The sequence below is a fragment of the Talpa europaea genome (assembly GCF_964194135.1).
Source record: "Talpa europaea genome assembly, chromosome: 11".
In the NCBI taxonomy this organism is placed as follows: Eukaryota; Metazoa; Chordata; class Mammalia; order Eulipotyphla; family Talpidae; genus Talpa; species Talpa europaea.
Genome location: NC_140078.1, coordinates 26,641,462 through 26,668,299, shown reverse-complemented (window position 1 = coordinate 26,668,299; position 26,838 = coordinate 26,641,462). Strand labels below are relative to the sequence as shown.

At 40.3% G+C, this 26,838-nt stretch overlaps 1 protein-coding gene across 4 annotated transcripts in view; it reads right to left on the bottom strand.

Moving 5' to 3' along the window:
• Positions 1-26,838, bottom strand: part of PLCB4 (phospholipase C beta 4) — a gene marked incomplete at both ends in the record, with an annotated part of 144,892 nt that overhangs the window by 82,543 nt on the left and 35,511 nt on the right. For all 4 annotated transcript variants that reach the window (XM_084248062.1, XM_084248063.1, XM_084248064.1 and 1 more), the window contains 2 exons: positions 6,398-6,451; positions 7,678-7,757. In XM_084248062.1, coding sequence (XP_084104188.1) covers positions 6,398-6,451; positions 7,678-7,757 — 134 coding nt within the window. The remainder of the gene's footprint in view (positions 1-6,397; positions 6,452-7,677; positions 7,758-26,838) is intronic.

Sequence of the window (26,838 nt, the reverse complement as noted above, 5' to 3'; positions counted from 1 at the left end):
AAAACCTCAGGTTGACAATAGCTAGGTTAGGGGCAAAGAATAGATGCCTTAGAACTCAGCCCAAGCCTGCGATTGTCTCTAAACCTGGCTTCACACCTACTATGCTGACATCCATCATCAGATATACTTTCTTCCTTTTTTTGATCTAAGCACCTTTGAGTTGTTCTGAAATGTCAGTAACCTCGAAGATTAGGGGCTTTATTATTATGACAGAGAGGAATCTCCATAAAAAAGGGAGGTTCCATGTTCCCTGCCCACCTTATGAGGGGGAGAGCTGAGTGGCCAGGGGAAGCAAAGACATGAGGAGAGACACAGAGCAGAGAGAAATGTGAAGAGAAAGGGTGCTCTTGTTTCTCAGCTTTGGACTTGCACCAGGGGCTTGGGGGACATGTATGAGGACACCTGGAATCAAAACATATAAAGACATTTAGAAGAGACATGTAGGGAGGCTGAAAATGGCAGCTGTTACTTTCGCAAATTGATTTTGCTTCTCTGTCCCAGATTTGCCTGGTCCTTTTTGCTCCTTTTCTATGGTTCCCCCCTCCCCCCAAGAAGATGCCTTAGACTTGTGGCAAACCTTCAGGCCTCTGTGGCCCCACTTTGGGCCAATCTTGATTGCTGGACATTGTCCATGAGCGAATGAGTAATTTTGGGTGTACTGTTGGGAAATTATTTTCCTTTATTTTTCCTCATTCTATGCACACCAATCCTATTAAAGTTCTTTTATACTAAGAGTATGCTTTGTCTTTGTGTGGCAGAAGGCAGAACCCCATCAGAGCATTCAGGTTTGGGGGTTCTGGGGTACTCCTCAGCCTTCCTGCTGACATTATGAAAGAGTAGGTGCTGGGAGGCAGGGGAATACTTACTCAGTGTTTCAAAAGAACCATGGCACTACCTTGAGACACGGTATTTTTGAATAATGGTGCTGGCCTTTAAACTAGAATAATGTTCACCATGGCTAATAAAATGGATAACACCTTAATGAGCATATTTCCTGGGGATGATAAAAGCAGGAAAGATTCCTCATGATAAATGCACTGATGACACTTAGAATGAACACTATCAAGACTCAGAAGCCACGTTTGACTCTGAGTCATACCTTCAGCACCCAAATGAGCTTACATCCTCTCCCTGATTGGAAGCCCAGGTAAATTGTCACCATAGTAATTGAAACTCACAATTCAGGAGTCCAGCCTCCACTTGAAGAGAGAGCTTACTTTTGCCTGTGAAGACTGGCTTTGGGATGCCCACCCTGTGAGCACCTCCCTACACATGACCTTGCCATACCCCTCAATGCTCATGTTAAGTGTAAGACAAGCTTCAAATCTAAGCACTATGGGCGATTAAAAACATCGAGTAAGGTTGATATTGATTACATGGAGTAATTTTCAGAAACATATTGTGTTTTTTATTTTTTACATCATTGTTCATTTTTATTTTATTTTTTAATAAATCTGACATTTTTAATTAATTAATTATTTTTTAAAAGATTTATTTATTCATTTACAAAAGAACCGGGGTACAGGCCAGATGCGTGGGAGGGTGAGAGGTCTCACCAGAGACAGAGCAGGGAGCAGAACAGGCAGACTGACGAAATACACTACTGAGCAGCGGGTGCGACAGGAGAGGTCTGCAGCGCCATGTGGGACCCTCGCCGGCCGGTTGGGATCGAACCGGCACTGCAGAGGCCGCAGAGAGCTTCAGAGCTCAACCGCCTGCACCACCAGGGGAGGCACTCATTGTTCATTTTTAAACAATATTTATGTGGCTCAATCGATCATAATTTATACAACCTATCTCCACTGTATAGACATAAATTGTTTCCCATACATACTCATACAAAAATTCAATGAATAACCTTGTGCAAATTTTTTTCTGCATTGTCACAGGAATAACTTTAGGGAAAGTTCAAGATGTGGGATTGCTGCTTTGAAGAATAAATGTTGTGAAGGTTTTTCCCACCAAAAACAAACAAACAAACAAACAAAAACAAATGTAAGCACTGATCGGCAATTACTCTGGATGAGTAGAAGAGATCACCAATTCAGCTGTAGGGTACAATTTCCCAAAAGAGACTTGGAAGAATTTCCTTGATGTAAATGGATTGCTCTATGTTCATTCAAAGTTTTATTATTTCATACTTGGTGCAAGATTACTTCAAGAAGTACATTTTAAGAGTGCTCGAGGCAGCTGTATTCAAATATAGGAAGGACTATGAATTATCTTTAACAGGTTTATAGACATGGCAGAGCACATGCATTTGACATCAAGTAAACTGGTTTCTAGTGTAAAGGGGCGGTGTCCATATTTCCCCTCTTCTCTATAGAGTTCATGGCATTTTTGTACATTGAACTGAGTTGAGAAGCAATTTGTCTCACCTTTATAATATAGGGGGAAATAGCTATTCAGTGTGTCATTTAAAAAAAATGTGTTAATGTGAGAATTACAGTCCTCTAGCAAGTCTGGGAGTGTCTGACACTTGTAATTAGGAGGGAAATCTTTGCATGGCAATCTCATCCTATTTCAGTTTCCATTAAGTTTGGACAAACGAGATGAAAACTGACTGACATGGTCATAAATGAAGCCAGTACGAGGCCTGAACCTTCCAGGTGAAACAGAACCTGGACCTGGGTTGGAGCCTGGAGGATGGGAACAGTGTTTAGAATATAATCTTTTGGCTAGGGCTTGGGGAAGTGCCAAGAGATAGTAAGTAGGACAAGAAGGTCTCATGAAAACAGAGACATCCAAGCATTTGTAGTAAGCGGGGGAGGATGGGTGGGTTGATAAAGAGATTAAGAGAGAAAAAGAGAGGAAAAATTAGGATATTCAGTGCCAGGACAGGGGTAGATACACATAGGAATATGTTAGTGAGGGCAGTAGGAGCCCAACAAAATGGGCTCTCTGAGGTAATAAAAGCAGGAAGTGACATCATGGCAAAGGCTTCATATTGAGCCCTTCTTTTCATGAGAGGGCTTGGGCTGGGCAATTTCACCACAGATTTGCTCACCTTGTTCTCAAAGAGACCAAACCCAGAATGGAAAATGGGAACAAGGACCTTGAAGTAATCACTCCCTTTGGGTCATTCCTTTATTGCCTCTGTTCCAGGCAGCTTTTGGAATCACACTTGTGTGTTACATTGGCTTGTTCAGGGGAAGGAGGTCATGGAGCAAAGGTAAATTCTTTGAGTTTCCTGTGGCATCAGAGGTCCGGCAAAATGCTATTTAACCGGATCCTAAGAGAAACACATTTATCACAAGGGGACATTCTAGACACTTACATGGGAACTGAATGTTAAAGGGATGGTATCTTATTCAACTCTATCTATAGTCCTCATACCCACAGACTATGGCTAATTGCTTCAAGCTCAATTAGTTTTTGTTGAATGAAAAAAAAAAAAAAACAAAAAACCTACTATCTCAGCCCCAAAGGAAGTACTATAAAGGCTAATGCCTTTAATTGGCACCCAGTCCTTTTAGAGTCATGGTTAAATTCCAGATTCCTGGGGATCTTTTGCTGGAAACTAAGGGAGTTTCGCTCTTTGCCTGCTCTCAGAGGGTCTCCACTCTGTCTATTGGTTTTCACACCATCTTCTGAAACAGTTGGCGAAAAGGCTTAAGAAGGAAGGGAAGTCCTAGCAGGGTCAGACTCGCCTCTCAGGCAACTGCGCCTTCAGAACACGGATAGTTTATGCAGGAGTGGGGACGCCATCACCAGACCTGAGTTCCAGCCTTCTTTAACACAACTGTCTCTTTGGTCCTTCTTCCAGTCATAGCCCACAGCTATTGTCTGGCTACCATTTCCTAACTCTCTTGCCACTCATTCAACTCTGGGTAACATGGAACAGGAAATGGCAACAGGAAAGAGTGGCTTTCAAAGCTTTGGCTCTGAGTGGGAAGATAAATTAAGTGTGAGTGTAAGTCTGACAGAAAGGCAGACCACATAAGATCATGTACACAGAAAGAAAAGCAAAGAGAGAGAAAAGAGTAAGCCAACTTCTTCATTTGTCATTTTTGTAACTTCCTGGATATTAAATTTTGGTTAATGCCTAAGAGCAGGGCCATCTCCAAGCTATGCAATGTGATGAAGTCAAAGCCAGATCCCTTTTAACTTCATGTACACTATCTTCATAGTTTCCATTTTTAAAACTTCAGAATGATAGTGATGAAGTGACATTTTAAAAGTGTTTATTCTTCATAGCCATTAAAACATTCAGAACAATTTCCACCTAGCCCTTGGCTGCTCATCCACTGGGAGATTTATCCACTTTTTTCTGGCGTGGTGTCAATTCTCTATCAACCCTAGCAAACTTCTCCCAAATCACAGATGTCTTCTGTCAAACACCTGTTAATAGTGGCAGGCAGCAAAGACTGCAGGACAAAGAGAGCTAAAGGAGATGGAAAACCATCTAAGCTATTTCTACCAAAAAAGTTGGTCATTTTTTGTGTGTGAATATGCTAGATAAACATCTTTGGAAGTAGAAAAGGCCTTGAAGTTTGTATAACAACAACTCAATTAGTAGGAAATGTACAAATTTAATCAGAACTGCTGGTCAGAAATGCTTTGACCACAATCTACCTGCCTCTACTTAGTCCATTTCCTGAAACTTTTCTTGGAAGAAAAAGTAAGAAAAGTATATAAAAACCAATACAAGTTACATTTCCGTTCTTCACACTGCCAGCTGTACTCCCTAAGATTGGAGTTATTACGTTAACACCGATTTTAAATAAAAATCCCAGTACTTTTGGCAATAACTGTAGGATGTGGGTTACTGTCCTGCTATTGCTATTGCTCAACAGAGTGAAAAAGGGTTTTAAGTAAAAGAAGGATAAGTTAAAAGCCACCAGTCAGGGGTGATAGCAGAGCATTTTTCAATCTTCTTCTAAAGCAGACATAAATTAATTTGCTAGTAAGTTATTATATAAAAAGAGAGAATGCTACATATAGATTTTTAAAATACCCGTTTAAGTCCCCAATAAAAGGTTAAATAATAAGAACATTGCTCATTGACATCTTCATGGTTTGTATGTTATTATTTTTTCTTTATGTACATAGTTCTATCATGTAGATATTTAGCTCACAATTATTGTAATAGATGGAATGAAGAGAAAATGATGGCCTCTAAGACAATTTTCCAAAATATGAAAGGAATAATGTGGAGAGAGAATGGAGATACTCTCACAGGGATGCAGAACAGAAGCTTCAGAGCAGAATGAAGTGGCTGAAGGGTCAGAAATCTCCATGAGTGTCAGGCAGGCCACTGCTCAAATGCAGGCAACTGCTATGCAATCGGTGACTTGGTCACCTCATCTCTGCGAGAGCCTTTTGAAGTCTAGATTCTACCAATACTTCTGGGTTTTGTTTGTTGTTGTTCATCAATTGACTTCTTTGCTAAAGTGGTATCCAGGTAAGAGGCCAACATGACATGAGTCTGGAGAGTCCTAGAATAACGGGTTGATGTGTGGGGAATCTGTATGCAATTCAGATTGTGGCGTTAGGCTCATGACTCCAAATACACTCCTGGCTTCATGTTCTGGGGCCCAGGTCAGCATTTGACTTTCCATGAAGTGCTTAGGCAAACCCCAGCCAAAAAAATACAGGGAGAATTTGGTAAAGAATTTCCATCATTACCATCACAAGAGCTTCCAATTGTAACTGTACTCACAGACCACTAGCAAAACCAGACAGGGCGTGGGAGAGGCAGAAAACAGGGAGGGCAGCACAGAGGAACCCTCAGGGGGTCAAACGCACCATAGTATGAAAGAATACACAAGGAGTAGGTATCTGAGTCCTGTTCTTTCCATTCTTGATTTCACCCAAGTTTTACAGCTATTTTTTTTTCTTCATCACTGTTCTGTTGATCAGGGTGAGGGAGGATGGGTCAGCCCTAGAGTGTGTGGTCAATGAGAACGCACCTACAGACCAAGTGGCAAGAAGTCAAAGGAGATGTCCATCCGCCCTGGGCACCAAAGAAGCAGTACAGCCTGGCATGAGAGACACTGTCCGGGGGCAGCTATCCCCAACTACCCCTAACCTAGGCCACACACTTCCACTGTAGTGCACAACATAAACTTGTTGAGTTTTAACTAATAGTTGCGTAGACCAAATGTGTTAAAAAAAAATTAAGATCCCAAAATGCATTTAAAGATGAAAAAAACTACTATATTTTCAGATGTTCCTTCATTTATCAAAGAAGAGTTAATGCTACAGATCCTGAGGAACGCAATGATTGTTAAGATCTGAATACAGCATCTGATGAAGTAAAACAAATTAAGCTCCCAGAAATAACTTTAGTTAAAGAAATTAAAAAACAAGAGCATTGCAGGGCTCTCTATTTGATCTGGGAACATGAGGGTTATTGACGCAGGGTATGGAGCGCTGACAGGAACAACCGGCTTACCTCCTGACTGGAATTTTACCATTTGTGTTGGTCATAAATGCCAATTTCATCCAGCTGGAAAATAACAGTGAACAACATTGTTTTAATGTTTCTCAGGAGAAAGAACGTCAATCCAGTCAAGAACTTTAAAAGAAAGTCCATTCAAACAAAGAACATTTATTCCAAAAGCCGGAGACAATAATACATGGTAAGATCAATTTATGGTTGTTAGATGTAGCAAATAATAACATGGGACTCTCAGTTTCAGATAGACAAGTAACTTTTTACTACAAGCATGCTCTGAATATTGCCTAGGACATACTTATACTACAAATAGTTACTTATCTGAGATTCAAATTTAACTGGGAATTCTGTATTTAACCTGGCAACCCTAGCTGACTGCACTGAGCAAAACAAAACAAATTGCCTGTACTTACTCAGTGACCGGTCTCATCCTTGATTGTTGCTTTTTAATAATCTAACAAGGTGGTGAGATGGTGACGCCATGATGGTGACATCAGCCAACCTTGTCTTGAGGAGCCGTGGGGCTCTCTTCCCTTTCTTAGCTCCCACTCCAGCAAGTACAGATCAAATGGCACCTTCCTTAATTTCCAATGGGTAGGGAAGTTCATCAACTCAAATGGATGGGGAGCAGTTCCTTGTTTTCCCTAGGCTTTCAGCATCTTACATGAGCTGCCAGAACATTCTTTGTACTTTGGTTTTAGGGCTCTCCTTAGCTAACGACCCTCATGCTCACTGTTGCAATCAGTAACAGTCTAACAGTTAATTTGAAGATCATGATGAGTTGTTACCTTTTAGCTCTGAATGTGTGCTCACCAGCACCTGGGATCAGTGCTCACTTTTCACCCCAACAATGGATTCTGTGTAAGTGCTTCTCTTGACCAAACTCCCCCTTTCTCAGTTTCATAAAACATACGTTCAAGCTACAATAGCACTCAACTGTGGCTCCTGGCATGCAGAACTATTTATGAGCATCCTCACCTTGCAGACACAAAAGCAATTGCCCACAACACAGATGATACTGCAGGGCTGAGGTTCTAGCATCATCTTGCCATCAACCATTCTTTTCATATAGGTTTTGGGTGGTGGGTTATCAGGCATGCCCTGCCAGATGGCATGAAGAATACAGGTATGCACTGGTCAACTGATTCTCCAAGGTCAAATGCATGGAGCAGAAAGCAAGCAAGGCATTGCCTGGCCAGATACTTAGCCTTTCCCTCCTAATCTGACCATCTGCTTGATAACAGCCAAGAACAAAGAACAGTACAAACAAAACTCACTGTTTCTTGAGGCATGTCATTGGGCTGACATTGTTGGCCCTGAAGTTGTGAATGATTGATCTCAGGCCTTCTACCCATTGCTGAAAGAGGAAAAAAAAAAAGTGTTCTTGGTGAGAAAATCTGGAGCCAAATATGCTGGTTTTTATTAGATAGCTTATATCTCTTTTGCATAGTAATAATAGTATAAATTCTTCTTTAATCCCTTTCCTGCCACACAGTCATCTTCATCTCACATGCTCATATTTTACTCTTTAGTAAACAGCTTTCATTCTTTCTATGAGAGAAATGTGGCATCTACAGTGTCCTTAAACAGAGGGTTGTCACAAAGGAATGCTGCCCACTGATTGACTTGTTTAACTTTCTATTTGCAGCCTGTTTAAATATAAGCACTTTTTCAATCCCTGGCAATCTTAATTATTTCTAAGTAACATTATACAATATATGACATATTTAGCTCTCCCCATTATAGAGGATCAATTTTATTGTGTGAATCTATTTCCATCTAGAATTTGTTACATATCGTACCTGCCTGCCTTTTCCAGCGAAGCCTTAAAAAGTAAAACACGCATTGATTGCCAGGGTACCCAGAGTAAACAGGGGTGTGCTTACATCATTTCTGTATAAGGACTTGGACTGCAGTTTAACTCATAACATTACTCCATGGATTTGTAAGGACAAGTGAAGGAAGATTGTATATGGCAGTAAAAGAATTTGGGCCTTCTTTAAGGGGATTTTAGTAGAAAAGGCTGGTTCTTTTTCAAGAAAAGACTAGCCAGACTGACTTCTCTGTATGTGTTATTTTAATTTTAATTGTGGTATAATACATATAACATAAATTTATCATCTCAACCATTTTCCTTTTTTAAAAAATATTTATTTATTTATGCATACAAGAATTGGGGTAGAGACCAGAGGTACGGGGGGGTAAGAGGATTCACCAGACAGTGTGGGGAATGGAACAGGCAGATCTACTAAAATATACTACTGAGGGCAGCAGTAGGCAAGACAGGAGAGGTCTGCTGCGCCATGTGGGTTGCTCTCTGGTCGGCCGAGGATTGAACTTGTGCTGCAGTGGCTGGCGATAGCTTGATAGTGCTGTCTTTAACCCCTGTGCCACCAGGGAGGCCCATCGACCATTTTCAAGTAAACTTTTGAGTGTCATTTAGAAATGTGCACATTTCACCACCACTCATCTCCAGAAAGATTTTCATCTTGCGAAACTAAAACTCCTGGCCCATCAAATTAAACAACCTCCCATTTTCCTCTTCCCCTCCCCATCCCCTGGTAACCATCCATCTGCTTTCTGTCTCTCTGGATTTGACAACTCTAGGTAGGACATATTAACGGAACATAGTTTGTGTCCTCTGGTGACTGGTTTACTGCAATTGCATAATCTCCTCAGGGTTAATCCACATTGTAATAGCATGAGTCAGAATTTCCTTTCTCTCTTTTTTTTTTTAATGATGTACCATTGTTTTACATCCTTGTTAATTTTTTGACAGTATAGGATTTCTCCCCTCAGGTGTTGTCATCGTAGCTCTCCCACCATCAAAGCACCATAGTCCTGTGCCACCCACCTCTGTTTTCACTCTTCCTCCCTCCTCCCCTACCCTCCTGGATGCTTCAGATCTATGGTCAGTTTTCCAGGGTTTTTTTTTTTAAGATTTATTTATGCATGCAAGAGCCGGGGTACAGGCCAGAGATGCAGGGGTTGAGAGGAACCACCAGAGACAGAATGGGGAACAGAACAGGCAGAGTGACCAAAATATACTCCTGAGGGGAGCAGCAGGTGAGGCAGGAGAGGTCTGCTGCACCATGTGGATTGCTCCCTGGCCGGCTGAGGATCTAACTCATGCTACAGAGGCTGTGGATTGCTTCATAGTGCCGTGCTTAAACCCTTGCACCACCAGGGAGGCTCGCCGGGTTGGTTTTAAAATCTGTTTTTGCATGCCATTTGCAGCAACATGGATGGAGCTGGAAGGGATCATGCTCAGTGAACTAAGCCAGAAAGAAAAAGAAAAATACTGGATGGTCTCACTTATAGCAGGAATGTAGAGGATCCAAATAAGGGATCAGGAAAAAAAACCTAATTATAATAAAGTAAAAATCAAAATCAATAGGCAACTATAAATCAGAGACATACTACTGGGGTGGGGGAGAAAGGGAGTAGAATCAAAACAAGGGTGGGAAGAGCACAAGGGACCACGGTGAGAGTTCACAGGTGAATGGGTGGTGGGAATTTCATGGGGACTACAACCAAGATGAAAATGCATACATTGTACAAAAATGAAAAATGATGTAAAAATACATAAAATAATTAAAAATAAATAAATAAACTAAAATAAAATCTGTCTTTGTCTGACCCTGCAATGTGAACCAGCAATTCCACTCCTAGGTTTCTATCTACACAAAGAACACAAAAACACTAATTTGAAAGGAAATCTGCACTATGTTTATTGCAGCACTATTTACATTAGCCGAGGTATGGAAACAACATAAATGCCCAAAACAGATGACTGGATCAAGAAGATAAGTATAGATATACAATGGAGTACTACTCTCTGATCAAAGAGATAAACTCATGCCATTTGCAGCAACATGGATAGAGTTGGAAGAATTGATGTAAGTGAAAGAAGCCAGAATTTCCTTTCTTTTTTATTTATTTATTTATTTATTTATTTATTTATTTATTTTTAATAGAGGCATGTTTTATTTGTTTGTTTGTTTTGTTTATACATGCACTGGGTACAGTGAGAAGCAGGGTGAGAGAATTCACCAGAGCCAGAGCGGGGAGCAGAGCAGGCAGAAGGACCGAAGTACACTGCTGAGGGGAGCAGCGGGCGAAAGGAGAGGTCTGCGCGCCATGTGGGACCCTCCTCCAGTGGCCGGGGAGCAGCCGGGGATGGAACCGGCGCAGCAGAGGCCGTGGGCAGCTTCGCAACCCAGCGCTCAACCGCTGCGCCACCGGGGAGGCCCAGAATTTCCTTTCTTTTTAAGGCTGGATAGTATCCATTTTAGTAGATACCACATTCGGTTTATCCACTCATTTGTCCATGGACACTTGGGGAACTCCCCCCTGCCCCCGCCTTGGCGAATGTGTATAATCCTGCTATGAACAGTAGCATACAAATATCCCTTCAAGACACTGCTTTCAATTTTTTCAGATATAATCCCAGGAGTGGTCTTGCTGGATTATACGGTAATTTTATTTGGAATATTTTGAAGAACCACTATCTTGTTTCCTGTGGAGGCCATTCTATTTTACATTCCCACAACAGTACCTAGAGTTCCACTTTTTCCATACCCTCACAGAACCTGTTATTTTCTGTTTTTGTTTATTTGACAGTAGCAATTCTAATAGCTGTGAGCTGAACGGAGAGTTCTTGCTTTCCTTTTTGTGTTCCAGTCATACCAAACAGCTTTCTGAGGGAGAACTCAGACACCATCAGAGGTAAATTTCCCTTCACAACTAGAAAAGGCCATTTTTTAAGAATCACAAGCCTCTGCAAGCATGATGGTGAAGTCAGGATTCTGAGGGAGGAGGCAGAAATAAAATAGGAGCATGAAAGAAATGCCTCTATTATTTTCATCATCAGACTTCACTTCCTCTGTCAGGATAAATATGGGATGTAACTCTCTGGGGTCCATAAAATATCCTGTTATTGGCCAACAAACCACAGGCCCATACAAAGTTTCCCAAGAGGAGACAGAAAAAGCACAAATAATTTGGTTGGCATTCACTGGGATGCATTTTCTCAATTGGAAGGTTTGTGATATGTTCCAAAACAAAATAAAGCCCATGGTTTCCTAGGGCAAAAATGTGGACAACATCTGAAACTGTTCGCTGGCTTTTCTGAGCATTCTATTGAGCATGTTTTGAAAAATAAACGACAGAGATGCCAAGGTTTGAGCAGGCTTCAAAAACTTCCAAGCACCTTTTGAAAATAAAGCGCTGATGAAGAATCTTGTTTATTGTGATGGAAGGTTTCCAAGAGTGATCTCTGAGGGCATCAGACTATTGACAGTGTGCTTGCTTTAGACAGCAGGAAACGTCACAGGAATCCTCAAAAGCCCTGAAGGGCAAGGGAGGGAGGCTCTTGTTTCTTTCTCTTTGTGGTGATGAAAGCCAGGTCAAGGGCCTTGCCTAAGGTCACAGAGTTGCTGCACAGGGCAGAGAGGCAATAAGAACTCTGTTGTCTGCCCTTCACATGAGGGATTTTCACTCAAAGGCTTAATCATGTCTCCCTCCAAAACATGGAAAAGTTCCATCAGACCTTTCTTTCTATTATCTTTCAGATAAAGTACACCCTGTATAATCAGGCCAAAGGATCTTAGGAAGTATGGTAGGATTTTTTTGTTGAAACAGAAAATAGGTGAAATGCCAGCAGGTGTCAGTAGAGCCCTAGAATTTAGTTCAAAAGTTGTGTCAGGAGTGAACCAGATGTGTATAGACTTCACTGAATGTTTTCAGATAACTGAAGTAAAAAGTGTCCTTGGATTGCTGTAAATAGCCATGCATGTTAATAGTCTAAAAAATGCCTCAGGTAGTGCATTTTTAAGCCTCGGGCTGGTGTTTCTAGAAGGTTCTTTACCAGACACACATTGAACACATATCTTGGCTTGAGGGTGATATGCTTTCTATTCCACTGGGTACCTTCCCTCTGGCCTGGCCATCTTGAGTGGGCATGGTTAGCCTGGGTGCAGAGGACTAAGCCTATGGGAGCAATTTGGCTCACATAACCAAATTTGTAACTGTATTTAGTCTCTCAATTTTGAATCTTAATGTTTATTTCAGCCTTTCTAAGGAGATGTTAAAAAAAGTTCCTTCAGGGGCATTTTGAGGGCTTGTATTGGATGGTTTGGGCAAAAGAGAGGTACAGGAGCTGCCTCTAATTCTCCCCTGGGGACTTCTAACCTCTCCTCTGGGACTCCTTAAAATTATTTTCATCACACAGGCAGGGTCCATTTCCCAGGCAAATGATTGGGTCTCTCCCTGACCTATCCTCTTTGCCTCTAGAACATGAGACTGTTATAAACAAAATGATCCCTTTCCATTAAAAATAAAATGCATGTAGACATAGATACAATAAAACTAAACTGAAAAATATAAGAATTTATGCAGAATATATATCTCACTTTCTTCTTTAAAATGTTAGTTGTTTTTTTTTAAGAGTATGAAAGCAGTATTTCAATACTTATTATAGAACAGTATAGGGAAAAAAAGGCAAGAAAGTATTAAGTAAAAAGTAAACCTCACCTAAAATCCCATTACTAATATTAAGTCATTGATATTTGGCTATTTGCCCTTCAATACACATTCTGATTTGTCGCCCTAAAATAACTAGTCCCAGTATTATTCAGTCAGTATTACTTTAGGCATGGCTGTTGTTCCTTCAACTCAATCTTATTTGCAGATTTTGTTCCAGAAGCTTTCTTTTTAGTCTTTAGTCAAAGCAGCATATTGTCAAAGCAAAAAACTAACAGAGACCCTGTGATACTCTCCAAGTTTGTTATATAATTTTCTTCAGAGGAAAGACTCAGTAGCATTCTCCTTCATTTGTTGGTGTTTGGCTCCTTATTTTCCAAGAGGTGGCCACCTGTTGGGGTGGCGGTGACATCTTAACTAAGCCTGCTCAAAAGTTAGCTAGAGACTAGGTACTGAAGGTCTATACTCTAGGAACCAGCAGCATCAGAATCACCTTTGAATCGTTAAAATGCAAACTGTTAGGATTCACCTAGAAAGCCTGTCTCTCTAGGGCTGGGAAACAGAACTCACTGTGCTTCCAAATGTCGGCAAGAAAAGGCTTGCTGAAGTCTGTTAGAAGAAACAACTCCCTTGGTTCTGGGAAAGGTAAGCACAAGATCAGGACTTCCCTGGGGCTGGACTTCCTGACAGAACATTTATTTATTAGATCAGTTGGTAGAGACACAAAATGGAGATCCATTTTCTAGAAGTGGAAACTGATCTATATGATCAGAACACAATTCACACCCCCAAATGTCCAGTGATGGGGCCTGTGGGCCACGCACGGCTGATGTCCACACAGCAGCAAAGCCACGGGAGGCTGAGTGCCAGCATTACTAATGTCTTGGTCCCACTGACATTCTGTCCAGCTCTGAGGATGGGTCTGGTGCAAACATTATAAAACCCCAGTGGCAGAGGCCAGAGAGCATAGAGGCTGGTGATTTAGGCAGGATTTGATAAAAAGCATTAACATTTTAACTTGGACTGTGCTTGTCCAGAATGCTAAAGCCATTTCTAAAACTAAATGGGATCAGATTTACCAGAGTTGGTTTGAATATCACAGACCAGTGTTTAATGCAGGCTAAGAAGAAAGCTCAAGTTTTCTCTTTTATGTCAGCTACATTCTGCTGGCTCTACGAAAGAGAAGGAGAGATGCAGGTGGAATGTATTAAGTGCCAGTCTCCCAGGAAAGCATGTCAGTGTTGGAAACCCTCTCAAGACCACAGCACAGAAGGCAAACAGGTAGACAATGACAGCGGTGACAGTGAGAACAAATTAGGCAAGAAACCAGAAATTCACCATCACCAGTCCCCCCTGGAAAGAAGAGAGCAGATAACAGAGTGTGAAGAATTTCTTGCATAATAAAGGAATGAAGCTTATAGTCCTAGATAACAATTCAGTTGATAAAAAAGCCCAAAATGGAAGGTTAAATTAATGAGCCTATGATAACGAACAATAGTAAAGGACTGAAGCTTGTGGCTAAATATCAATGCAGATTTTGTAAAAAACAAACAAACAAAAACAGAGAGACTGCAAAACAATAATCTCAAAAGTCCTTGGGAAGTCGGTTGCTGCACCCCCCCCTGCAGTGACCTTCAGGGCTAATGGCTGTTGCCATGGTCCCTGAGGTCCGGCGTGGGCAAGGAACCATGCGCGCAGGGGGAGAACAGCAAACTCCCTAAGATGCAGAGAAGCCGAATGCCTGCCAAGAGATAACGACCACCAGAAGCCGCCACAAAGATGGTTAAAAGAAATGCTGACCACCTGGAACCTTATCTCGCTTTCTCAAGGCCCACAAACTTTATTCTGCTACAACTGTCTTTCTAAAATCTTTCCTTTTTCTGGTCATTGATTGCTAATTAAAAAACATACGTAATTTAATAATTAGGCTAATGCAAATGAAACATTACTAAATACTGTGTTATAATAGAATTGTTGGTTTAATAATCTTTCTGTTATGTGCTTAACCTTAGTACCTTTGATATTAACTGCATTATAATATAAATTTACCTATGACAATTAATTATGAGTAAACATAAGTAAGTAATAGTAGTAGTAGTTAGTACAAAAATATAGAAAGAGTTAATAACCTGTCCAATTAGGAATAAGGCTAGGTCCAGGTGTAACTTCGGACATAAATCACTGCCCTGTCAATTAAGCTAAGCCTATGAGCAAACTGATCTCTTTGATGTTCACTGTTCCTATGCCTTTAGAAAAAACATATATATACTGACCACTAACTTAATAGAAGCGCACTCAGATTTACACTCTCTCTTGAAGTGTGTCTGTTTGTCATTTCTTTAGCCGAATCCCTGACCACCCTGCGCAGTCTCTCAACCCTGAGACGGCCTCATCGTCTACTGCTGTGCTGGTCCGCGGCAGTCGGTTATAATTCTCATACAATTTTCAAAATCAAAATCGAAGAACAGAGAGGGAGAAAAAAAGACAACTAGGCTTTTTCTTGACTTACTGTCTTCCAGAAAATATAAATTTTTCATCTGCTGCTCTCTGTCTACAAAGTTGATGAAAGCTAAAGAGAAATGTACTAAGTATCATTAATTACTAAATCACCTTTAGAGCATGGAAAATGAGTGTTTGGGCAAGAAATAAGCTTCCACAGATGAGTATGTGTGGCTGTGTTTGAAGAAATAGAAAGAGATTGGCCTGAATAATATTTATACTGTCTTAGTCAAAATTAGTTTAGTCACTCACAGATAGTCAAAACAGTGTGTCAGTGTGGCTGGCTATCTTGACAACGTTGGATGGAAAGAACCTCTCAATAATCACAAGAAAGGAGAGGATAGCGTGTTGTTCTTGGTCATGACTCAGAAGCTGAAGTCTCAAGTTCCCATGCCAAATGGTTTTCTGTTATTCCTAAGATATATTTTTGCAGAAGCCTAATACTTCAGGTACCCTGTAACAGTGTCCTATTGGAACTAAGAATCTTGTCCTGAATAACCACACTAACTCCAGATATGTACTCCAATAAAATACAACGTTGAACGGAATTAGGACATGCCACCCCCTGGCTCTTTGGCATAAGAATTACTTTGAGCTGAAGGCATCTGAATTCCCAATAGCCCTTGTCTACCTGAAGCAGAGCCTCCCAGGACAACTCAACTGTCATAAATCCCCTTCCCAGGAATAACTCCAATCTTCTCTTAGGAAAATAAAAAGTTGGTATCACACCCAAACAGAAATTATCATAATCTTTTCTCCTATCTGTTCTCCTAAAGGTCCATTTATCTTCTCTAAAAATCATCTGACCTTCCAATGATTTTTTTCTCCCCTTGCTTTTCCTTATTAAGATGCTACATAAATCCTCAATTTGACTGTTGGTTTGTGCATTTGTTTCTTTTTGTGATTCCCCTGTGCATAATAATAGATGTGTACATCTTTTCTCCTGTTAATTTGTCTGTTACCAGTGTATTTTGAAGATCCAGATGAAGAACCAACAATCAGCAAGAAGAAAATATACATACGTGTGTGTGTGTATATATATATATGTATATATATACATATATATATATATATATTGGCATTCAGGCATTCATAATACATCAATGTCTTTTGTTCACTTGTTCTTACTGATTTGGGCTTAACAACAAATGATGTTCATTATTAGCTCAAAGTTTGGAGCAGCTACATTCCTACAAACCACAGAAACGTTCAAAACAAAAATGAGATATTGGATTTATTTTATGTAACACCTGTTTGGTCTCCATATGGAGAATTCGACAACAAATGAAGAATTTTTAGATTTTAAGAAAACCAAGTGACTCATCCTATGCCTTTAGAAACCATCCGTTTTGGTGGTTTTTGGTCTCAACTGTCAAGTTTTCAAAATCCTCGTAGTAAGGGATGAATGAACAGCTGGTGAATTAAAAAGTGTTCATGAAGTTTTTTCTTTGGCTGATGCCTATATGTATAATCCCCGAGGTCACATTGCTCCTGGCATGTACAAGTTGACAACACTGGCAAATTAAGTCATGCCAAAACGAATAGTATTGCAACGTGCAGACATATGCCATCCGCTACAGCCTTGTGATAAATATAATCAATCAAAAAGCCTCTGGCTCTTGCTTGAGGAAGCATTAGCTTATTTCGCTAAGACAAATCAAATCTATAAGTAATCCTGTAAACTAAATAAAGCCTTCAATATAAGAGATATTAGAAGGAATCTAAATCAATAGTCTTGAGTTTCTACCCTTTGAGGAAAAAATAAACCGATACCCCCTAAAAAATGGGGGGTAGGAAGAGAGAGGAGAAATGTGGCAGCAGGAAAACAGGACAATAAAAATAATATATATGGCCAAAGGAAAAAAAACACACATACAGAATATTTATGGCAAAGATGAAAATGGAAGCTTAGATCATACTGTTTCGATAATTCTGGAAAAATAATGGATTGAATGCCTCTGCATCATTATTTACTGAACTTTTCCCTATAAAACAATAGTTCTGAAAGATTTTAATTTGTCCCTTCAACAGGAAAAAAATAAATAAAAGCTTGAGGAAAAGCTGAAAATCCTTCCTCCTTGCTGTGACTGATGAGAATACTTCCTACTTCTGAGAGCTGTCTGCCAAGCTGTCTAACAAAAAGCTGTCTAACAAGGCTTTCTCAAGCTTATTTGACCAGGAAGCCTTTAAAACATGGACTATTTGTAAGAATCTGCTTTGAGGATCACCCATTTGGAAAGTGCTACAATATGGCTCCATCACTCACAGTTAATGACATTAAACATTTACCAAAAAGTACAGCAAAATCATACAATGATACAAGCCAAAATCAGAAGATACAGGTGAGAAAAATGAGCCAACTTGTGAGTTGCAGCATATGGCGGAGGTAGAAACAGGCTCTGAGTGGTTATATGCCTGAGCCCAGACATCAGTTCTGCCACTTACTGGCAGTGTGATTATGGGCAAGTTACTTAAGGTCTCTGGGGCTGCTTCTTCCTTTGTAAAATAAATATAATTATCATACCATCCCATAAGATTGTTGTGAGAATTAAGTGAGATAATACATGAAAGCACTTGGAACCCAATTTAAAGTAAACATTCACTGCTGCTGTTCTTATCATTCTAACTATTAGGAGTCAGCAAACTTTTTCTATAAAGTGTCAGATAATGTTTTAGACACTGGGGGTCAGATATGGTTTTCTCTTGTATAATTTTAATGTTTCATCTTGTGTTTTGTAAAGTCTTTAAAGCTGTAAAAGCCATCATTAGCTCATGGGCGATACAGAGTCAGGATGAGGGCTTCTTTTGGCCCATTGGCTGCATTTCTTCAACTCTAATTGTGATTAAGGGTTAAGTCTCAGCACTATGAAGTTGTCGGCAGACACTGCAGCACAAGTGCAATCCCCAGCCGGGGAGCAAACTCACATGGAGCAACAGATCTCTCCCATCTTGCCTGCTGCTCCCCTCAGCAGTGCATTTCAGTAGATCCGTCTGTTCTGCTCCCCACTCTTTCTCTGGTGAATACTCTTACCCCCTACTGCCCACACCTCTGGCCTACCCACTAGCTCTTGTATGCATAAATAAATGTTTAAAAAAATTACTTGCTCCAGATCGCAGGTAACACATCTCATCTAAGGTGAGGTGTCCTATTACCTCCTCCTACACCCCATCTTTTAATTATACCCTAAAGATTAGAAAACATATAAACACATGTAGGCACACATTACACAGACATGTTCATGATGGCAATTTTTGCCAGCAGTAGAAACTGGAGTTATATAGTGAAAGGAGAAGCTATTTAAATCCAGTGACATTTTCTCTCCCAGGGGCCAAAGGGTGAGAGCTAGACTTCATAGTATGCTTCTGGTGCAATTAGAGCAGTTCATTTTGCATTCCCTTGGTGGAGTCATTGCATATCACCTGCAATTAGGGCATAATGAGCAGCTCTGGGCTGAGTCTGCAGCATAGAGTCCCATCTTTGGTTCCTGTTTCAGAGACTTTCTCACTAAAGTGAGAAAAGCCCTGCAGAGAAAACAACAGCAGGAGCTCAGCTCAAAGGCCCTGCTCCTGAACAGATGTGCCCAGGGGGCTGCAAGGTTTCAAAGAAAAAAGGGCTGATAATACCAAGAAAATCCCCTCAAAGTTCATGGAGATTTAGAGTTATATTGCAGTCCAAGAAAAAGTCTTAAAGACCAAGAAAATGCACATGATTAAAATTATTAAGAGAGAGTATTTTAACCTCAACTAAACAGCATGAACCCAACTGTGTAAAAAAGGAAAATTACATGTGCATTAAAGACAAATTAGGGTGACTAGAAGGCTGGGGAGTGGGGGGAAGGAGGAGGCTGCATAAGGGGAGTGGGGTTTCCTTTAGGGGGAGATGAGATGTTTTAGAAGTAGGATGTGGTTACACTACACTGATCTACTTAATGGCACTGGATTGTTCACAGGCCAACTACAGTGTTTTGAAGTAGCCCTCCAATGACTTCCTTTGAAGCAAAATCCCTTGGCCCTCACTTTTTAGATTTCTTAAAATGTGTAGTCATCAATTTAAAAAAAAAAAAGCAAAAATCTACACAGCATACTTGAGGAATGTAATACTCATACTCAGTGCCTCCTTATGGTTTCTGATAGGATTTTTTATTGTTATTACTATCATTGGGTTTTGGGAAGGGTTTGGAAGGGTTTTTAATTTTCCTTTCAAATAAAGAAGTGATGTTTTTAAAAGAACAACTAGTTTCACTGTATTCCATCTTAGTACTTGTCAAACTTTAATGAGCAAAGGAAGTAGTGGGGGGATCTTATCAAATGGAGATTCTGATTCAACATGTCTGAGCAAGGGCCTGAGATCCTGCATTTCTGCCTGGTTCCCAGGTGATGATGACATTACTGGTCCAGGCCACAATCTGAGTAGCAGTGTTGTAGCCACAGGTTATTAACACACATTGACCTTCTCAGAATGTAAAGTTCATGCTGCATGTCCCTCCGACAACATGAGTCATGACCTTTCATTACCTCCCTAGAATCTCAGGATCCCACATCATCTCAGCTTAGCACTCAAGATAGTCTAATGTTCCAATTTCCCAATAAAAAGTATTTACTCCAATCTTCTCACTGAACCTGGCACTATAGGTCCAACATTCCCTTGCTCGGTCCATGTCCTGCTTAGCCATCTCTTCCAGAGGATTGTCCACTATGGACATCACTATAAGTGACCAGCTGACCCTCCTTCTTCTGGGTACAATACTCTAATTCTTTTATGGAAATATTGAGTTGTCGGAAAAGGCATGATGTATTTTTTTCTATATTTTTGTTGCAAAAATGCGCTATAACTTTTCTGACAATCCAATAGTTCTCACCCCTCCTACAGAGCCTCTTACCCTAGCCGTCTGATACCTGGCTTTAGGGGTGGTGATGTGACCCAGGTTAGGCTAACCTAGGGATTCTGAAGCACACATGTCTTGTCAAAGCAACTAACCTGCACTCTCTTGGCACCTAGTAAAGTCTTTATTATTATATTAAAAAGAGAATCCTTAAGTCTTATAGGAGGTGAATTTAAGGAACACTTGGTACAACTACTGTTTTTTAAAAATGAGGATACAAAGGTTCATATGGTGGAAATGATTTGTCCAAGTTTAGAATTCATCCAATGAATTCCACTGAATAGCTCAATAAAGACAAAATGGAAAAAATGGGCATCTTTATTTAAAATGCCAAAGAGGTGAACACATGAAGTAAATATTAGTATTCACCTTAGTGCCAGTGCACTGGAGCTGCCTGCTGGATGAAGTCTAGAGATAAGGTTCTACATGACTTACAGGCATCTTTGTCATTTGGTACATACAGTGCTTAAAAAATGAATGCATTTGTCGACCTTATAACAGTGGATGATTTCATGTAAAACAATTCAGATGTCCAGTAACCTCATGAAAACCCACCACAGACAATAGTTGAGCCACCTCATGTTTTGACAGCTGCACAGTTGGCTGGAAGTGGATGGTGCCCCACAAGTGGTGGATGCAGACTCTAATCCACTGAGGTCTACACCAGTTGCTGTCTGTCTCCACCTGGTACTTTGTCAATACAACACCTCCCTGGCTCCCACAGACAGCTGAGTTTACAACTTCTGTTCTAAAGGAACGATGGCTTTTGGAAAGGCTATAAAAGGAATAAATCCAGAGTTCATAGAGAGTCCTCGTGCATGAGCCTCCGAAGTAGTGGAAGAACAGGATGAGAATCTAAGCAAGGAAGAAGGAGCAAGAATGATGAGAGGTGGTTGTAGGAGGCCCTAGGAGACAAGTTTCACCTGATTCACTGATGAGTATAGCCCTGCCAGGCAGGGTTGGATGGTCTCTTAATTCAACCCAGCAATAAAAACAAATGCATCCCATTATCTTTATTTGACAAGAAGAAAACCCCTAGGTGGGATGGGGACATTTAAGGCTTAGAAATATACACCCACTCATTTGCTCTAATTCACAGCTTTGTCCTTCAGAGAGCTTTTAACTGCCTCTTACTGATTTGTTTCCCATGAATTCAGAATGATTTTAAGAAAAAGGAAAAAAGAAAACCTCAAAATAAAACAAGAATATGCCGGCTTTTAGTCTTGGGAAAAAAACAAAAAAACCCCCCACAGACACCATTCCCTACTTGAGCCGCAAAAAACTGTGAAACGCTGTGGTAAAGAAACTAAGTATACTAGGGTGGGGATGACAAGAACTTCAGATTTACAATTTAGCTACTTAAGCATTCAGCAGGCTTTGCTTAGGTGAACCTCAGAGATAGACCAGGCCGTTGATGCCAGTTTTTGAAGAACTCTGCAAGAGAAGAAGGGTATAACACACTTATTGAGTTTTTGAAAGCTTCATTGTATGCCATAACCACTCAGATGGTAAGTTGAAATAGGATTACTGATTCAGTAGGTTTGGGGTATGGCCGAAGAACCTGTATCTTTAATAAGTTCTCAGGTACTACTGGAGCTGCTGGTGCAGGGATCAACACTTTGAGAACCACTGGAATATATGGTACAAATAAAACTGCATTTCAAGAAATCAATTTTATTTTGTTTTGTTAATTAAATATTTAATTGTAACAAGAGGATTCTCTCCATCAGGTATCACCAATCTATTTCTGGGATCAGAGAAGCTAATTCATTTCAATTGTGCTTTGTTGTGTTCTTAGGGAAGTCTAATCAATGGCTTAGACAACTGCAACCCAGAGGTCTACTGATCTACCTGGGTGGAGTGAAAAATAGGTGTGATAGTTGGACTATCTACTAAACCAAAAGGGCTGAACCTTCACCCACCGTCAGAATCATCTTGGAGGCTAGTGAAGATTATGAGGTTTCAACCCCAGAATTCAGATACACTGGGCTAGGACAGGTTCTGAGAATCTGCATTTCTAAGAAGCACCAGGTGAGACTGAGGCCTCTGTTCTGATTCCCTTAAGAAGCTCTGTGCTAAGCAATAAGACAAGAGAAAGACATACAAGGAATCCAAATAGGAAAAGAAGTCAAACTATGACAATTTGCGGATGATATGATAATATACACAGAGAACCCCAAAAACTCCACAGATAAACGAATTCAACTCATCAATCAGTTCAGTAAAGTGGCAGGATACAAAATCAACACGCAAAAGTCAGTAGCCTTTCTATACACAAACAATAAATCTGAAGAAGAAGTAATTAAAAACAAATCCCTTTTATTATCCAAACAAAAAAAAATCAAATACTTGGGAATAAATCTAACAAAAGAGGTAAAGGACCTATACAAAGAAAACTATAAAACACTGTTAAAAGAAATAGAAGAAGACACAAAGAAATGGAAAGACATCCCCTGCTCATGGATTGGAAGAATAAACATTATTAAAATGGCCATCCTACCAAAAGCAATATACAGATTCAATGCTATTCCAATAAAAATTTCAATGTCATTCTTCAATGTCATGCCCAAAAACAGATGACTGGATCAAGAAGATGTGGTACATATACACCATGGAATATTACTCAGTATTCAAAAAAGATAAATACATGTAATTTTCAGCAACATGGATGGCGCTGGAAGGGATCATGCTCAGCGAAATAAGCCAGAAAGAAAAAGAAAAATACCGGATGGTCTCACTCATAGCAAGAATTTAGAAAACTTAAATAAGGGACCAGGAAAATTAATAACTATAAGAAAGTGAAAATCAAAATCAACAAAAAACTATGAACCAGAGACACTTTTTGGGGTGTGGGGGGCGGGAGGGGAGGGATTGGGGTCAAAAGAAGGGGTTGCAATTGTATGGGGAATATAAAAATAAAATTTATTAAAAAAAAAAAAAAGAAGCTCTGTGCTAGACTATTCTTAGAGGAAGTAGTTGATGGGAGGAAAGCACTGTAGGGTATTCACAAAGCCAGAAAGAGGTACTGACTAAACAGTGAACTTCATTGTTTTTCAACAAAGAACAAATACCTTCTCTAAGAACCTTCACTGTAAGCCTTCTACTCCACATTATTCAAGTTTAGCAAAGTGATCTTGACATTGAACCAATTTGCTAAAATAAGATCTTATTACATATAATAAACTACCTGACTTTATCTTTTTTGTATACAAAAAGAACACATAACATTTTCATAATTTAATTTCTATAGTCATTATTCATGTGCTTATTTGATGACTTGGTTACAAAGCATAATTTATGGAGCTTGCCAAATATTTACAACCTGTATAAAGTATAATGAGCACTATGAAAATTGTTTACTCAGTCCAAATCTTTGCATTTTGAACCCCATAATAACAGTTTATTTTTGTAATCAAAGGAAAATTCAACTTGGTATAAAATAACAGACTTATTTGTGGAGATTTTAAATGAGGATTACATTTCAATCTTATGTATAGTGACTCTGATTTCATTCTGCTGTGCAGTGCCAGCTGTAACTTAATGAAAGACATCTGAACTCCCTTCAACCTGCCAGAGACCAAAATCCTTCTGAGCCAGTTAAATTGTAGAAAAAAATACACAGAAGAACCTGAGTTGCTTTTTGTAGGGTAAGGTAAAAAGTATCAGGCTTTTCTGCCCTCCCGCCTTTAGGATAGATGACAGAACCCTGTGGTCCTGAATGCATGCCTGATGGCGGCACCTGGAGTAGGGTGTGGGCATAGGTAGATGGGATTCACCTGGGCTGAGACTGGGCTTTTAAGGGTGGCGTCATGGGGACACCAGCAGAAGCCAAGAAACTGAAAGCAGAGAAGCAGAGAGAACACTGGAGAGCCAGAAAGAGTGAAGACTTGCTGGGGGCTGGGAGGCCTACCAGCCTCCCGGCCCCTCAGCACCCGTACCTGCCATGTACCCGGTAAATCCCAATAAAAGCCTGAAAACCCGCCGAGGTCTCCAGGACTCTCTCCTCCTTTACCAGGTCTGCTGGACCTGGTAAAACCTGCTCCGTGGCCATTCCTGACTTTACACTTTTTTTTTTTGGTGGGCCCCTCGCTGGTGGTTGGCGGGGGGATCGAACTGGCGCTGTAGAGGCTGCAGGCAGCCTCGCAACCCAGCGCTCAACTGCTGCGCCATCAGGGGAGGCCCCTTGACCTTACACTTTTCTAACTAAAGTTGTAATAATGTTTGTAGTAGTTGTAGTAATATTTGTAGTACTTATGGTATCATTGTGGACAAAGAGATGAGAAAGATTCCAGGAAAAAATAGCTTTGTTATAGTTTAGGGGAAAAATAGGAAAAGGTTTTTTCCATGTAGCTTTTATTCACAGATGTTTAAGCTATATGACATATCAGACTCACCTATTACCTACAGGCACCCTGGGCTTGAGGAAAAAGTACCAGCAATTTGTTAGCAGTCTTTTTTTAACAGAGGGTTTTTAAGGAGAGGAAATAAAAGCTAAATTTTGTAACTGGAACAACAGGAAGGATTTAGGTAAGCAGAAATTAATGAGCTCTATTGGAAAGAGGCCAAGCAAGACGCCAGGGTTAAAACCTCTAGTCTTGTCATGGATTCTTAGTAACAGCCCCATTATATCCTGAAAGAGATCTAAAAATAACACCATGGGATTCCAGACCTTTTTGATTATTACTGAATTACCCTTTCTCAGTCTTCTTGTCAAAAATCATTTCCCTAACGTAGAGTTAACTCTAAAAAATTGAGGTATACAGCATTGATGATTACATGTATTTATTACCTGGGTTAGAATTTATTGATTCAATTAACATAAATGATTCAGGAAAACAGGTATTTATTGAGCACTTACTAAATATTAAGCACTTAACATTCTAGATGTTGGGGCTGCAACATAGAACAGAATATTGTACACAAAAAGAGGGAGGCAGACAGTTATTGAATATAGTAGATAGAATAATGAGTGCTAGGAAGAAAATAAAGCAGAATAAGTAGTTAGGAAGTGCTGAGGGGAGGAGACAATGGGGAGCTCCTGCTAAGGTGAAATTATAGCAGTGACTTGAGAAACATGAGGGAGAAATTACTGGATTTAACAGGGGAAAGAGTGTGTTCCAGGCAAAAGGAACAGTACCTGCAAAGTCCCTGAGGCTAGAAGGAAATCCAAAGGAAAAAAGAAGGTAAGTGAAGGCAGAAGAGGAAGAAACGTGAGGATCATATTTTTAGAGGATCTGAAGCCATGCCAGGGTTTGAGCAAAGTGGGGGTGTGATCTGAATTACAGTTTAAAAACATCTCTCCAGTTGCTATTTTGAGGCTAGACTGAAAGGGGCAAGGCGAAGGCAAAGAAACCTGTCAGGGGAGAAATAATATTGGCCCGAATCACTCTGTATTCATAGGGATGGTAAGAAGCAGTGAGATTCCAGATACAAGAGTGTCTGTTAATGGATTGATGTACGATCTGAGAAGAAGGCTTGCATAGTCACAGCAACTAAAAAGACTGGAAGAAGAGTGAAAGGTCTGGAATCAGACTTAAGTTTATGATACCACTAGTTATTTCATAGGGGAGAAAGGGATATTGAATTGAGCTCAAATCTTCTAGATTTGCAGTAGAGTGGCAAGGCAAGCTTATTTATTCTTTAGGTTGAAAAAGCAGCTGAAGAAAATGCAAGCTAGGCTACAAAGATGTCTTTTTCACTGCTTTCTTCTTTTACTGAAAGAAGAACAATCATGTTTCACCGTCATGTATTTTGGAAAATATTTTGTATTTATTTGAAATCTCAACTCTGGGAAACTCAGATTTCATGTAAAATGTCACTGACTTTTAAAACACCTACTTGATGCTGGTGAGGATGTGGAGACAAAAGCACTCTTTCACACTGTAGGTGGGAATGAGAATGGTCCTGTCGATGGAAAACAGCCTGGAGGGTTCTCAAAAGATTAAAAATGGAGCTACCATAGGACCCAGCAAATCCACTCCTAGGTATCAACCCAAGGAACACAAACATACTAATTCAAAAGGAAACCTGCACTCATATTTTCATTGCAGTACTGTTTACAATAGCTAAACTATGGAAACATCCTCAGTGCTCCCAAACAGATGAGTGGATCAAGAAGATGTGATATAGGGCTGCGGCCTGCGGGGCTGTCCACAGCCACTGCAGGGCAGGTTTGATCCTTGCCAGCCACGGAGCTGCCCACATGGTGCAGCAGATCTCTCCTAACTTTGCCTGCTGCTTCCCTCAGCAGTGTGTTTTGATCGATCTGCCTGTTCTGTTCCCCACTGTCTCTGGTGAATCCTCTCACCCCTCAAGCCTCTGGCCTCTGCCCCAGATCTTGTATGCATAAATAGATGTGTCTTTAAAAAGGGGGTAAAAAAAAGATGTGAGATATATATATACACAATGGAATACTACTCAGTGATCAAAAAAGATAAACTCATACCATTTGTGGTAACATGGATGGAACCAGAAGGGATTATGCTAAGTGAAGTAAGTCAGATGGTGAAAGACAAATACCGGGTGGTGTCACCTATGTGTGGAATATAGATAAACCAGACAAGGGGTCATATA